The sequence below is a fragment of the Typopeltis vanoorti genome, chromosome 26, assembly GCF_054136105.1.
Source record: "Typopeltis vanoorti isolate ZY-2024b chromosome 26, IOZ_Tvanoo_1.0, whole genome shotgun sequence".
NCBI classification, from domain to species: domain Eukaryota; kingdom Metazoa; phylum Arthropoda; class Arachnida; order Uropygi; family Thelyphonidae; genus Typopeltis; species Typopeltis vanoorti.
The window spans coordinates 16,695,980-16,711,225 of NC_143574.1; the positions used below are offsets into that span (position 1 = coordinate 16,695,980).

Consider the following 15,246-nt stretch of genomic DNA (forward strand, 5'->3'; position numbering starts at 1 on the left):
AGAACAGCTAGCGCCTCTCATTCGTCGAAATCGCTGTGGCGTCGTAAAGTAGCGTTTCCTTGCTACGAAGTCACAGTAGTAAGCTCCAGATAAATGGCCTCTGGGTCGAATCACGTCCACTGAAAACGCGGGGAGGAACTAACCGCCGAGGTTCATACGGCCCAACGAAACCGCTGACTGTCTAATTTCTTACAGCTAATTTTAGTAACACGCTTTGAAGTGTTGGCTGAGTGTGCAGTTAGCTCCACCTAGCTGACAAGTGTTCGGTGCGCACTTATAATTTAAAACGAGGCCGATAGGCTTGAGCGGATTCTTCATCTTTCGGAAATAAATCCACTTATTTGGATTATAAAGATTTGATGCATCCGTCATTGCTCTGCTGTCGTTTCCCTCCCTCTCATCCTCTTATGTGAGCTAGGAAAGGAAATGGGATGGCATTCAAGCAAGATTGAATCTATAAGCGCAGAAAGAGGCGAGGATTCTGCTATCTTAATGAGCGAGAAAATATATCGCGTATTTATAAGCCCACCATGTTTTCAATATAGAGTCGATACGCTAATAAAAGACAGCATAATTACTATCCAGTAGTATTTAATACTGAATAGTAATTATGCTCTCAAACAACGGATTTGGAAATTTCAGTTTTAAAAATGACGCAGCATTTTTCATTTCTAGGAAGTTTTTCAGCGGCTTGGCAATATCTGAAAAAAGAATACCGAAGGCAGTTCTTTCCATGTCAATTCCTACTTTTGTTCTTCAGTTAACAAAACTGTATCTCGCTTGCGATAATTACCTGACTGATCTAAGAAATATTTTATCGAAATGAGAATTCTCAGTTCCTTTTTCTTACTAAAATACTGAAGGAGACCGTTGACATAGTTAATAATAACGTCAACGATAAGGTTATCAAGTTGAGTGCTATTTTAACAATAATTCTAAGTATATTTCATATCGTAATAACTGCAGCGCCACCTGAAGAAGATGCAAACAGTTTATGTAGTAATTAAATAATTATATTTCATATAAAATATGCGAACTTCTATGGCTTAAGAAAAGGTAAATATTATAAATTTCAGTTATGCAATCTTTTCAGAACTGTATCAAAATTAATTTCAATAACGTAATTTTTATGCTTCAACAGATGTTCAACAATTTCAACGACTCTTTGTACAGATGGCTTACAAAAGTGATCACTGTATTTCTTCATTAATTGGTTGAGTGCTATTTTAACAACAATTCTGAGTATATTTCAGATCATAATAACTGCAGCGCCACCTGAAGAAGATGCAAACAGTTTATGTAGTAATTAAATAATTATATTTCATATAAAATATGCGAACTTCTATGGCTTAAGAAAAGGTAAATATTATAAATTTCAGTTATGCAATCTTTTCGGAACTCTGTATCAAAATTAATTTCAATAACATAATTTTTATGCTTCAACAGATCTCTTTGTACAGATGTCTTACAAAAGTGACCACTGTGTTTCTTCATTAATTTCCAGCAGTAGAATTTCAAAACGCTACTAACCCTAACAATCAATTAACTTTTATTTCATCTACACCTTGTTAAAACCTTGGCAATATAACTGAATGGACATGCGTCACAAGAGTTAAAATCGGCAAAAGAAGCAGAAGGGAATGAATGCTACATCAAGTGATCCCCTGCCTGCCCCGAAATAATGGCCTGATAGCAGGGTCATGTAACCCATTGTCCCGAATGGCCCGTCTAGCTGCAACAAATGGTTTATTGGCAAAAGTAAGTGTTCTTTGAATGGTTATCCTAATTTATGGCACCACCACCCTTGCCCTTACGGAAGAGAGCAACTAATGGACTAGGCCATTACCGCATCACCTGACCAGTCCGGTTTATTGGCCCGCCGTAGGAGAGAATGTGTACGGATCCTTGCAGTAGCCGTAAGAGGGGCGTGTTAAAGCAGCACTCTTTTTAGCAATACACGCGTTGTGGTCGGCAGGAGGAAGAAGATTTGTGGTTGTCGTCTGCCATCTGTAAATAGTTTTCCTACTTTATATAGTCTTTCGGATTGCTTCTATGGCAGGCGTGAAAACAACAGCATGGCCGCTTCACAAAAACATCTTTCTATACTGGTGTTCATTTTCTCCATCCTTCCCCCCCCCGTGTTCTTTTCCCCGGAGGCTTTCTTGGGGAAGTTTGAAACATCTTTGTCACAGTAAGAAAAGCTAATAAATTCTCTTTCTACCCGTTAGTCGATTTATAAGCCACCAGGTAGTAACAATACTCAAATAAATCGACCCCCCCTTCTACCCTATGAATTGTAACAATGCTACTTCTTGATATCTAAGTACACTCGTATTAAAAGGGGTGTTGTTATTTCCTGAGTGTAGTCAAAAGGTTACTGATACGTCTTGTATTCTCGGGGATCAAGTTTCCAATATACAATGCACACGCAGTTGGTGTCGCTCTTCAAAGAAATGTGATCTTACCAAGACGAAATAAGCTTGCTCCTCCCATGCCATATGGTAGCTATGCAATTCTTGCTTACTGAATCTTACTTTTTTATTGTCTGTATCCAACACGGTGCGATACAATATAATCAAAACAACACTTAGCGAACAAGATCATTTCCAGTCTTATGTTTTTTTTAGGAATTCAAATAAAATATCCATATTTTTACCCATGCTAAGTATTAAACTTTGAACTTTAAAAAAAAACCGAACTTTATAATAGTAATATCGTTATGAACAGAAAATTCATAAACAAAAGCAAGGAAAAGAAGAAGAGAAAGAAAGGTTTGGATTAGAATCCAATCTAGGATGAGAAGAGTCGTTATCAGTGGCGGCTCGTGGATTACAATCGCGGGGGGTGCTGCAACTTTCGAAATATACATACGCACTGTAAGTACAGAAGTACAGTGTATACGTGTTTGGATAAAATATCCAAATTATCGTAAAAATTAAAAAAAAAATGAAACATGAAAAAACATTGTTTATTATCGATAAAAGTATACAGTTTAGTATAATTCAAAATTACTTAAAAATAAAATCCATTCCTTTAAATTGTAATTAAATTAATGGATTTACAATTTTTGGACATTACAATTAAAGGATTTAATTGTAATGTCCAAATATTTAAAGAGTGCCGAACTAATAGCTCGCATCTCACTAGGACGTGCATATGCTTGCGCGCGTAGCAATATGACACTGTGGTAAACACAGTGCTGCTAGCGCCCTCCTGAGTGCTACAAGATGGATTTTATTATTTTTATACAAAATAAGAGAATTGTATAGGATTGTTGATGATAAAATTAAATATTACAAGCAAATATAAATAAATTAATAAATATATTTATATATCGTGAAAAATTGGGGGTGTTGCAGTTCCGCAGTGCCTATGCACGAGCTGTCCAGGTCAATCACAAAATACGCAGAATTAACCAATATAGTATAATAAACTCGCTGTGACACGGTAAATTATTTTGGCATAATTATGAACAACTGATAGCAAGGAGATCTTACTTGCCTTGCCATAACGAATTACCTCATGCACACCATTTTATTATTTCTTCTTATTTTTTTTTAACGTGAATCCCATCCAGGAAAGCTGTAAACGTATAGGAAGGCCAACAGATAACCCAGGAACTCTGCTCTTAAGAAACAAAACATTTAACTTTTTCAAGCCACTTGGATTCCAATTAACATAGATATTTCAACTGGCGATGAAAATGATCTTCACCTAAAGCCATTCACAGACATCCATGCTCACAAAGGGATTCCAACACAACGTATTGACTGGAGAGTTGAGGCAGTAGCGTCTCCACTCTTGGCCAACCAGGACGGTTCAATTAGGCTCAAATAGCCTCCAGTTAGTAACATTGACAACCGTCAATGTATTAATGCTACTTGGGGGAAAATTATAACACCGAGGATTCGGTCGTTACTTGAGTTGAGTCAGTGAAGTGCCATCCGTCTAGCTTCTTGTAAATCAAACTTCTAAGATAATTTTATTGTTGAAAACAAAATTTAAAAATGTCTCAAAAGACATATTTCGGTGATTACACCACATTTTTTTTTATCATTCAGTTATATAAAACACTGAAATAATAGTTCCCGACAAGTTTCGTAAATCGTAGGATTTACATCTTCGGGGGGTAAATAGTATAACTTAAAGTTTAAACAAGAGAATTAATAAATTCAAATCATAACCGTCTGGCTATTCATAAAACTCAAATAACAGAATGCAGATATATAACGTTATTCGCGTTGAACAATACTGGATGATGTCACGTGTGCTTGTTTTCGTTCTGTTAAAAATGTCTGTTTTGTTGAATGCCTACAAAGAATCGAAACAACAAATTCTTTTTTCAAACTTGCTATAGGTTGAAAAAAGAACGTAATTTTACATTCTTTTTAAAATACATTCTTATATTCTTATATACATTTAAATACATTCTTTACATTCTTATATTAAATCAGCCATGCTTGGGGATCGAATGAATTAGCAACAGCAATATGCTATGGGCATGAATCTTTTTTTTTTTTTTTTGATAACATTTCATACAGATTTAAGAAGGACGCCCTACAGTAACACTCGTATTCATGGTATACAACAAATGACACAAACAATTATTATCATTATTATTATTATTCGTGACACCTCCAAGGAGTCCGAAGACTCATCGCGGGAGGACACCTACAACTGTCTCAACCACTACACCGAACCTCTACTACGAATCATCTCCATCAACGCCATCTACCGCCCACCTCCACCACTATCACAACTAGTATTTTTTGTCTGTAAATTGCGTGTGTTCTGAAGGGCCGATTTGTTTGTATGCGGGATGAAAAACCCGAGTTTCCGGAAGAAAAAACCCTGCTACCTCCGTATGAGATCGGCTAACTCACCTTCGATTGAAATCGTCCAGATAAAGATTCCTCCCGTCGCGACGAGAATCAAAAACCAAAGTTTTTCTATAAAATCAATCCAAGCTTTGATATGCTCAAACTGCCGACCTGATTGGTTGAGTGGACAGTGTGTTCGTTCTCCAAACAATGGACGTTTGTGAATGTCAGTAGGTAGTAGATGATGACAGTTTAGCACTTTGTTTATAGAGACCTAAAATGGCTTAAAAGTTTCATGTTTGCTTAGTTTTCACAGCAGTTACCGGATTAACTTTAGTCATACTGATATACTATCCGCTAAGGGCTTTTCAACTGTGGGATTCACATAAAAAAAAAGTTGATTTAAAAATTCAAATATTGCTTACTTATGACATATGTTTTATTATGACGCTTTTTGAAATTGTTTAAATAGAACCAGTTTTAAACAATCAATGAACATTTTCATTTCGGCTAATATGATTATATGAGCAAGTATTCTGTATTTATTAACATTCATATTATATAAATACAAATATGACAGCACTCGAAAATATTTAGACTTTTAATACAAGGGCTTCACGTATACATAACCTCAATTTAAGTTATTTGATAAGATCTAAGAAAGCGAGAATTAACAGCGCCGCCTGGTTTTTAATTTACGTTCAGTCATATTGCGGTAGTCGCCATGGCTACATTAACAGGAACTGTTAGCGTAGCAAATGTGGAAAGAAGTTTAAACTGATTAAAAATTATTTGCGAACAGCAAAGAAAAACTGGTTGGTCTAGCAACTATCGATAGAGGCGGACATAGCTTATAATTTAAATTTAGAAGAGCTTATAAACATTTTTATTGTGCGATATCCCCGTAGAGCAAACATTTAATTAATATTATTATGTAATCGTTTTGCATTAATGTTTCTCTTGTAATAAAAACAAAATAGCAATTGGAGATTTTCTTATATTTTTGTCTTATAATCCATCAGGGGTGATATTTGTTTGCCTCAGGGAGCATTCTATCTGGCGACGACCCTGACAGGATCACTATGATCATTCCGATGCATTATCCCTGTATAGCAACGGATAAATTAGTATTTGTGGAATCGCTTAACATGTAATATAATCCAAAAATATTTAGTTGTGCTAAGATGTCGTAAGGTGGGCTCGGTAGAGTCTTTCCAAAAGCGAAATCAATACGGATCTCTCTCTCTCAAAATTTGTTTCTGAAATAGTTGAATATAGAGGTGAACGAATAAGTTCAAGGGCTAACCAGAATAATTAAGATTATTTATTTATTTCAAATATCCTACTAACCAATTAATATATATAGTGATAATTACTTTTAGTTTTAAGTAAAAAAATCTATTGCTCGTATATGATGGTAGAAGAAACCAAATTCAGAAAGAAGAAAGCATAAAGAATGTAACTTTTACAGTTGCTAAACAAACAAAGAGAAATGGAGGTTTATGTTTTTCAGACGAGACCTTCCCCGTCCCCATAGAACCCCAAAAGTAGCATCAAAATATCTAAATAATAATCAGCAGAAACTTGGTGGAATCGATGAGTAAGACAGAAACTATGCATGTAAACAAAAGATTAATTGAACATAAGCATCCAGTCTTTCAAAATGTGTCGTATCTTATTGTTTGATTTTCATGCCTAAATGACCCGTACGGAGGCCCAGCAGGTGTTTCTTTTCGTGCCAATCTTTTCACTGCGGGGACACACGCATGATCCTATTAGTCCACATAACGCTGATCAGTGCCGACAATGTGCACGTGCGGAAGACGCGAGAACCACCCAGGTAGAGATGGAAAAACACTGCTACGACAATTGTTTTAACAGAATGCGATACTCTGAAAAGGTGCTGCAGCTAGAACTGCTTAAGAAGAAAGAAAGTTGTGGAGATTACATGGATTTCGTCACTGACCACCCACCATGTTTTGCCACTGTCGGGCAAAGAAGAAGAAGAAGATAAAGGGATTTTGACTCTGTCTGCTTAGTTTACTCATAACAACCCCCCCCCCCCCAATAGCTCGCGCAGTAATAGAAATTCGCGTGAGTTCTAATCGGGATCGAGTTGTTGAAAACAGGTGAGGATTAAGAAAATTGAAAGAATTCGTAATTGAAAAACCTATTGAAAATCCTCACTGAAGAACAGCCGATGTTCTGATGAATTCTAAATTATATTTAAATTAATTCTAAATTATATTTACGTATAATTTAGTCATGAAGGATTTTTAGAATTATTAAAAGGAATGGCGCGAAAGATAAGATAACTTCTGCAGGTGGCGCTCTTTCAGTTGTTGAAAAAGCCATTTATGTAACTTGCATAGATCCAGAAGAATCTTAAATATAATTTAAGTATAACGTAAATTAAATATAATTTAGAATTAAATTCTAAATTATATTTACGTATAATTTAGTCAGGAAGAATTTTTAGAATTATTAAAAGGAATGGCGCGAAAGATAAGATAACTTCTGCAGGTGGCGCTCTTTCAGTTGTTGAAAAAGCCATTTATGTAACTTGCATAGATCCAGAAGAATCTTAAATATAATTTAAGTATAACGTAAATTAAATATAATTTAGAATTAAATTCTAAATTATATTTACGTATAATTTAGTCAGGAAGAATTTTTAGAATTATTAAAAGGAATGGCGCGAAAGTTAAGACAACTTCTGCAGGTGGCACTCTTTCAGTTGTTGAAAAAGCCATTTATGTAACTTGCATAGATCCAGAAGAATCTTAAATATAATTTAAGTATAACGTAAATTAAATATAATTTAGAATTAAATTCTAAATTATATTTACGTATAATTTAGTCATGAAGGATTTTTAGAATTATTAAAAGGATTGGCGCGAAAGCTAAGATGGCTTCTGAAGGTGGCGCTCTTTCAGTTATTGAAAAAGTCATTTATATAACTTGCATAGATCCAGAAGAATCTTAAATATAATTTAAGTATAATTTAAATTAAATATAATTTAGAATTAAATTCTAAATTATATTTACGTATAATTTAGTCATGAAGGATTTTTAGAATTATTAAAAGGAATGGCGCGAAAGTTAAGATAACTTCTGCAGGTGGCGCTCTTTCAGTTATTGAAAAAGCCATTTATGTAACTTGCATAGATCCACATAAAATAAACCTCCTGCAGAAAATGAAAAAAAAAAAAGTAATTGTGTTAAAACATTTTAAATATTTACATGTGGTAAAACAATTGAATATTTAGTTTCTGCTTGATTTCAAGTAGTTATTGATCTCAATATACATCCTTCTGAAGTTGATCTAACTAAAGTACAAACTGGTTAGCAAGGCTCTGTTAACTACGATTGGGTGACAAAGGCTTTCTCCTCATTAATAAATACTTGTATATATTAATATATATAATATATATATATATATATATATATATATATATATATATATATATAATTTTAATTTTAAATTTACGTATAATTTAGTGATGAAGAATTTTTAGAATTATTAGAAGGAAAGACGCGAAAACTTCTGCAGGTGGCGCTCTTTCAGTCATTGAAAAAGTCTCGGGTAACATTATCTCACTAACTGTAAAGACAACGTAAATTTTTTCACTAAAACAAACACTGCGTACTACAGTTATTTGCCCTCAAAAATGGCGATTGGAAAAGGATTAAAAATAATTAAGTAATATTATTTAAAAAATACGTTTAAATGCTCCGGTAGTGATTCGACTAATTTCATTTTAATATACACATTGCTGATTTTTTTTTAAATAAGGATTCCCCAACTCTCTCTTTAATTTTATTTATTTCCTATTAATGTTTTAAAACGAAAGAATGAAGCGATCTTACGGAAGATATTCGTTAATTCACAATGCTCGTATTAAAATACACTAAGGCGTTGCGTCTAAACACATATCGAATTGTTAATATGTTTATCATCTCTGACAAACACGCGCAGGCGCACTAAACAGTATTTCTTTGTAGCTGCCTTTATTGTTAGAAGAGCCTAATGCGACCTTAGTTAGCCATTGTAGTTTATTCTCACGTGAAAGATCGCTCCTTCTGCATCCGATATAGTCTTCCTGATTGACTACTCCTGTGAAACTTCTCTGAGCGGGAGAAATGGACCGTGAAAAACTCCAGGAAAAACTACGCACAATTCACACACACGCACACATGACATCGGAAATAGCGCAGCGCCGTCTGCTAGCTCTGTAGGATCGGATCATGAACTGCGAAGCATTGCAATGCCGGTTCCGCTTTTCAGTGCTAACAAGATTTTAGTGTGGTCCGACAGTTCCTGCCAACGATTCTTGGTTGTCACTGGCAAGTTAAAACGAGTGGTCCTTCTCGGTAAGGCATCGACGTACAGCGGCGAAGACATGAATTCTCAATGAGCTCTCTCTCTCTCTCTCGCGCGCGCTGTTGATAAATTTCTAGTCAGCGTGTTGTCCGAAAAATCTTTAAAAGTCGCTCTGTGGAACGCAGACGGATTTCATAAGCGGAAGCGCGTGTGGTAGAATGCGGCATCTGGTTTAAAAAGTTGGCGCTTGTGAGCAGGCGACTTTACAGAAGAAGAAAAGTATCGTTTGGTAACTGATTTGTTTGGGAAAACTTGGCGCTTGTAAGCAGACGACTTTACGTAAACAGAGGAAGAAAAGTATCGTTTGGTAGTCTTCATAATGATAATAATAATGATAATAATGATAATCCATGTAAAAGAACTATTTGTGTATCCGATCGCTGTTTTCGTTAGCGGCAGTGGATTAAAATCGCATACTTAAAGCAATAGAACCAACCATTTAACTCATTTAATAATTCTCTAAGTGTCATTTTAAGCCTTGCGGTTTTTACACGTTTCAATCGCTTTGTTTTTAACTTTTACTCGAAACAAGAAACTTAAACAACACGCTTGCATAAACTATGTAAAACATTTTAAAGAAATAAAAAGAGGTTTTTATTTATTTACTTTTGCTTTTATTTTATTAAACAAATAATGTTAACATCTGGTGACAAAATCGCCAATGATAGCAGCCTGGCATTTTTTTAAGAATATATAATGTTTTTATTTTTGGCTCATTTTTAACATTTTTAGTGCGCACGCACGCACGCACGCACGCACGCACACACACACACACACACACACACACACACACACACACACACACACACACACACACACACACACACACACACACACACACACACACACACACACACACACACACACACACACACAAATCTGCCATCTGAGTAGGGGGAACCGGTTGACTCACTTTCAGTTGAAAAGTCTATATAAAGACTCTTCGTGTCTAAAATAGGATTCGAACGGGTCTTTCCAGTCACCATTGTCGATGCTAACGATGCATCGAAAGATGATCTGTTTTTGTTTACGTATTTTTCATTTTGGATTTTTTTTTTTTTTTTGCTATATATATATATATATTTTTTTTTTTTTTTTTAAATCAGCGTCTTAAGTCTAAACCTTCATTTGTCAATAATTATCGAGAATAAGCTCTTTAGATCGATATCTTACAGTTTAAGCTGTGTTCACCCAGCACACCAATTGTGAGAATATATTTATTAAAGGAATTCAAAGCTTCATATTTACAATAAGGAACGAAATGCACTCAAATTCAATAAACGAAAAGGCTGAACAGCAGTGAAAATTCCTCGCTGATTACAGCAGTACAATACACGCGCGCACACAACTGGTGGGACATTTGGAGATGCCAGGCCCGTATTTTTGGCTACTTCTATTTACTAAATCCATTTCTAAATATTTATTTACCGGTATTTATTTTTGCTTCCAATCCTCTAGTTTCATAGTTATAAAGCACTGACGAAACTGCAGCTTAGAAATATTGCAAATAAAAGAGAAAAAAAAAACACATTTATTTTAGATTCTTTCAAAATCCATTGTTGTAACGAGAATCTAGTCGATAATTTTTTTTTTCAGTTTCTCAATTTATCTTTTTAAAAAAGATTTTCTTAATGAAATAATGCAGCAGAAATTATGCGTAGGAAATTAAAGGAACATTTGCATTAGTTTCAGAATATTTTTTGTTCATTTTTTTTCATAAATGTACAGATTTTTCTTCTTTTTTTTCTCTTTACTTCCACAGATACGCAACAATTTCAGAAATTATTTTATATTCTAGTGAGTGCGATCTCTTTTGACAATTTAAATTATCAAAAAAAAAATATATATATATATATATTAGATTTCTAAATACGAGAGTGGTCTGAAAAGTTTTCGACCTAACAATGAAAAAACGAATTTATTATTTCAAAATTATTTTTATTTTTCAACATAATCTCCCTTAAGACTAATACATTTATTCCAGCGCCATTATCCTGTCTCTGTAGTGCAGTGGTTCTTAACCTATTGAAAGTCACGGAACACTTTTGATTATAAGAAAAATTTGGGCAACACCAAAAGCATTAGGGTCATAAAACTAACAATAAAAATACGCATGAACTTGCCTTTTATAAAAATGGAATTCATTTTAATTCGATACTTGAGCTCGTCGGCTTTTGCAAGTTTCGGCAGTATCAGGTTTAATATGTGATATAGTTACCTTTAAATCTTACACGCTTTTTATTTTTATATTGGCTAATATCGTGAAACCGAGTTCACACAAATATGTTGAAAACTGTAATAATGTTTAAGTAATTAAAAATATCGGCTAAATATCCCATTTTAGCATACGAAATATCATTTTGAAGACATTTTACAAAAACATCTGTACCTTAATTTTGAGAAAAGGCCAATAATTCATTCTTAAGTTTAAAATTCGGAATTGCACTTTATCCCTGGATAACCATCTTATTTCAGTGTGCAAAATCAAAGATTCGTACTTGGCTTCAATAAATATGCAAAGTGCTTTTAAAAAAGGCGTGCTTTTAAACGTCTCTTGACTTGATGTCATTTATCATATTCAAACCTTGGTCTACTACCGGTTTAAATATTGCCAGTAATGTTTTTGAAACTAGGGATTCTCTATGCAAAAAATAGTGCATTGATATATTTGGGTTTATTATCTTTGCAAGGGTAGAGTCTACCATTGATGGAACTGCTTTTTGAAATTTTAAAATTTCAAAAAGCAGTCTTCAGTTGTTAGGATCAGAGTAGCCAATTACAATCAGAACTGCGTGATGTGACATCTTTCGCCTGCAGAATACTTATAACCAGTTCGCGGAACACAAGTGTTCTGGGAAACACCGGTTAAGAACCACTGCTGAAGCGGTTCTCAGTAAGATCTGCAAAATACCCCTCTACAGCTGCAATCACCTCTTGATTCAAAGAAAAGGCTGACCAGCGAGGAAGAGTTTTAGTTCTGGGAAGAGATAGAAGTCAGAGGGACCCAAATCTGGAGGGGGGGGGGTGGATGTTGCAACAATTCATAGTGCAGATCCCTTAATCTTCCCATTGCCAAAACACCTTTGTTGGCAGATGCACTGTCCTCTTGAAAGATGATTTTTTTCCATCTGCAAAACGGGTCTTTTCATACGAATTTTTTCGTCTAGTCTGGTTAAAAGATCAATAATATTCCCCGGTTATTGTTTTCCTTTTTTTCAAGATAATTAATAACCAAAATGCCTTTAGCATCCCCAAAACACCGATGCCATGACCTTTCCTGGTGATGGAACCGACTTTGTCTTCTTTGGTGCTGAAAAACTGGCTTCAGTCCACTGTTTTGACTGCTGTTTGGATTCTGGTGTGTAATGGTGAATCCAAGTCTCATCCTGAAACCTAATCAAGAGAATGTAACACGTGTGTGTGTGTGTGTGTGTGTGTGTGTGTGTGTGTGTGTGTGTGTGTGTGTGTGTGTGTGTGTGTGTGTGTGTGTGTGTGTGTGTGTGTGTGTGTGTGTGTGTGTGTGTGTGTTGCATGACGAATTACAAGTGAAATTAGCAAATCTTCATGCAAAATGTATCCTACACGTTCTTTTGAAATGCCTCTAGTCTCAGCAATTTCAGGCACTTTGACTCGCCGGTCATCCAATACCATATCGTGCACTTGATCGATGATTTCTGGTGTTGTTACACTTATTTGGACGTCCTTCGCGTGGATCATCTTCAAGGTTGGTACGGCCACGTTTAAACTCAGCAGCCCATTTCTTAATTGTCGAAAACGAAGGAGAGGAGTGCCCATAAACTTTTATGAACTTCGAATGAATTTCTTTTGACGTTAAATCTTCTTTTACAAAGAATTTTATAACCGCACGATACTCAATTTTATCCATTTCAAGGGATACATACAACACTTTTGCTTCAGACAGCTGTATAAAACAAACTACTTGATAGAATGACTTGCAATTTCACATGGGTGCTTATGATAGATGTACCAACTTAGAAAAAAAATCATTCCGATAGTGCTGCGATCTATAGTCGAGGCCGAGAACTTTTCAGACTATCCTCGTATATACGCATTTAGAAATAGAAAGAAGTTCTTTACTAAAATAAAGAGCCCAAGGCTTCATTTCGGCGATGCACAATTATATAAATTAAGTGGATATTAAATCTAACATCATTTCAAAGCCGAATACAGAAACTATAAAAATTTCGTGCGAAAATTGACCAGAGAGCTTGCAGGAATACACCGCTGCCATACTACGAGTTTCCGGCAAGCCCTCTGGTCAATTTTCGCACGAAAGTTTTATAGTTTCTGTATTCGGCTTTGACAACTTTAAGATGAAAAGTCCCATTACCTTTGTATGAGATTAGCTTACTTTGCTTCTCAGATCGAGCTCGTAAAAATGTTCCTGTCTTTGGTAGGACTTGAACCCATGTATTTCAGCAGAGGTGATAGCTGCAATGGGACAGTTTGAACTATAATACACACAAAATGCACTGTTTTTTTTTTCGTGATATTTAAAAAAAAAGTGTTCATTTCGTTAATAGTATGAAGCACTGTGAACAGGACAACTTCATTAGGCGACTTGTGTGTGTGTGTGTGTGTGTGTGTGTGTGTGTGTGTGTGTTTTGGGGGGCCAGGGCTACTATAACAACAACGAGGAGAGTGAGGCACTCGCCTCGGTCGCACAGAAAATATTTAATATTTTTAATACTTTCTTTTAATAATTGTTTTAATCATTTCTTTCATACTTTCTTCTTAGCAACAGCCACTTTTAATTTTTTTTTTTTTTTTAAATCTGAAATGTTAAAAATGTTCACAAGCTAATGGCACCGGTCTCTGGTGAATAAGCACTTCACTTTAAACTTGACAGTATAAGGACCCTCCAGAATGCCTTGATTTCATTAACTTTCAATTTAAAGGTCTACTGAATGCGTTCACTATTTGCCTTGACAACCGTTGCTATGAGAAGAGCTAATTAACAACCACCGCATTGACACGTTGCCATTTATATAGTCCTACTATGACAGACATTTGTGTTGCGGTACCCTTCTGATACTCTCTTCTGCCATCAAAACCGAAGCCTAGCGACCTTCTCTCTATCATTAAGGTTCTCTGTGTGGTTTAGTTGCCCCCGGCTACTATTTTCGTGCACGGGTCTTGATGGCAGCATTTAGGGGAACACAATGGAACGTCCACTACGCACCACGTAGTAGACATGGATGAACTAGCGGCCTTTCTTTTTTTTCTACATCTAAACGGTTCCTCATGAAGCTATTCCGACACTGGCAAGCAACCCCTACGCAGTGCAGAAAATTGCCTGTGGCGCTACGGAGACACGACCATAAAGGTCAAGCGGTTGTAACACTTTGTTGGGACGGCGAAAGTAAAATAGATGACTCGATATCCGCAACACTCTGCCCACTGGCTTTGACAAGTATAGGGAAATCGTTTTCTTAGAAGCTCGCCAAACCAGCAGATAAAATATTCTTTGTAGAAGATGGAAAATTTTACCATTTATAGTAGGAGCGTGTTGATGCATCTTCAACGATAATCTCCAGGTATCACACACATACACACACAAACGTGTTACATTCGCTTGATTTCAGGATTCAATATCACCATTAATGGTGATGATTTTGAATAAACAGAATTTGTTTTTATTTCAAAATATTTTCCGATTTTTTTTAAATTTAATCCTCGCCTACTAAACTATAAACAGTGCATAAATACCACTATCGTGGGATTTTTTTGAATTATTTATTTACGCAGTTTTATTTATTTTTACCCTAGCGTTACTACTTTAAAAATAATTTTATAATGAAAAAAGGGAATCCCTTTAGCTATCTGACCTTACATCGAACCAATCTTGAGTTATATCCAGTTTTGCTGTGAAATTTTTAAAATTGTCCTTCCCGTCAATCCTGCTTTGTTATTTGAAACTTTCAAGTAGTCTTGAATCTCCCAAGATTTAATATTCCTCCTTTGTGCCATTCGCTACACGTGATGGTAACCTTAAAATACGTCATATATACATATACAGTG

The 15,246-nt window shown here is 35.3% G+C and overlaps 1 protein-coding gene across 1 annotated transcript in view; it reads left to right on the plus strand.

The window, feature by feature from the left end:
- The first annotated feature begins 1,719 nt into the window (after positions 1 to 1,719).
- Positions 1,720 to 15,246, plus strand: part of LOC150092364 (uncharacterized) — a 295,890-nt gene continuing 282,363 nt past the window's right edge. Inside the window, exon 1 of the mRNA XM_090414851.1 lies at positions 1,720 to 1,758. Coding sequence (XP_090270977.1) covers positions 1,720 to 1,758 — 39 coding nt within the window. The remainder of the gene's footprint in view (positions 1,759 to 15,246) is intronic.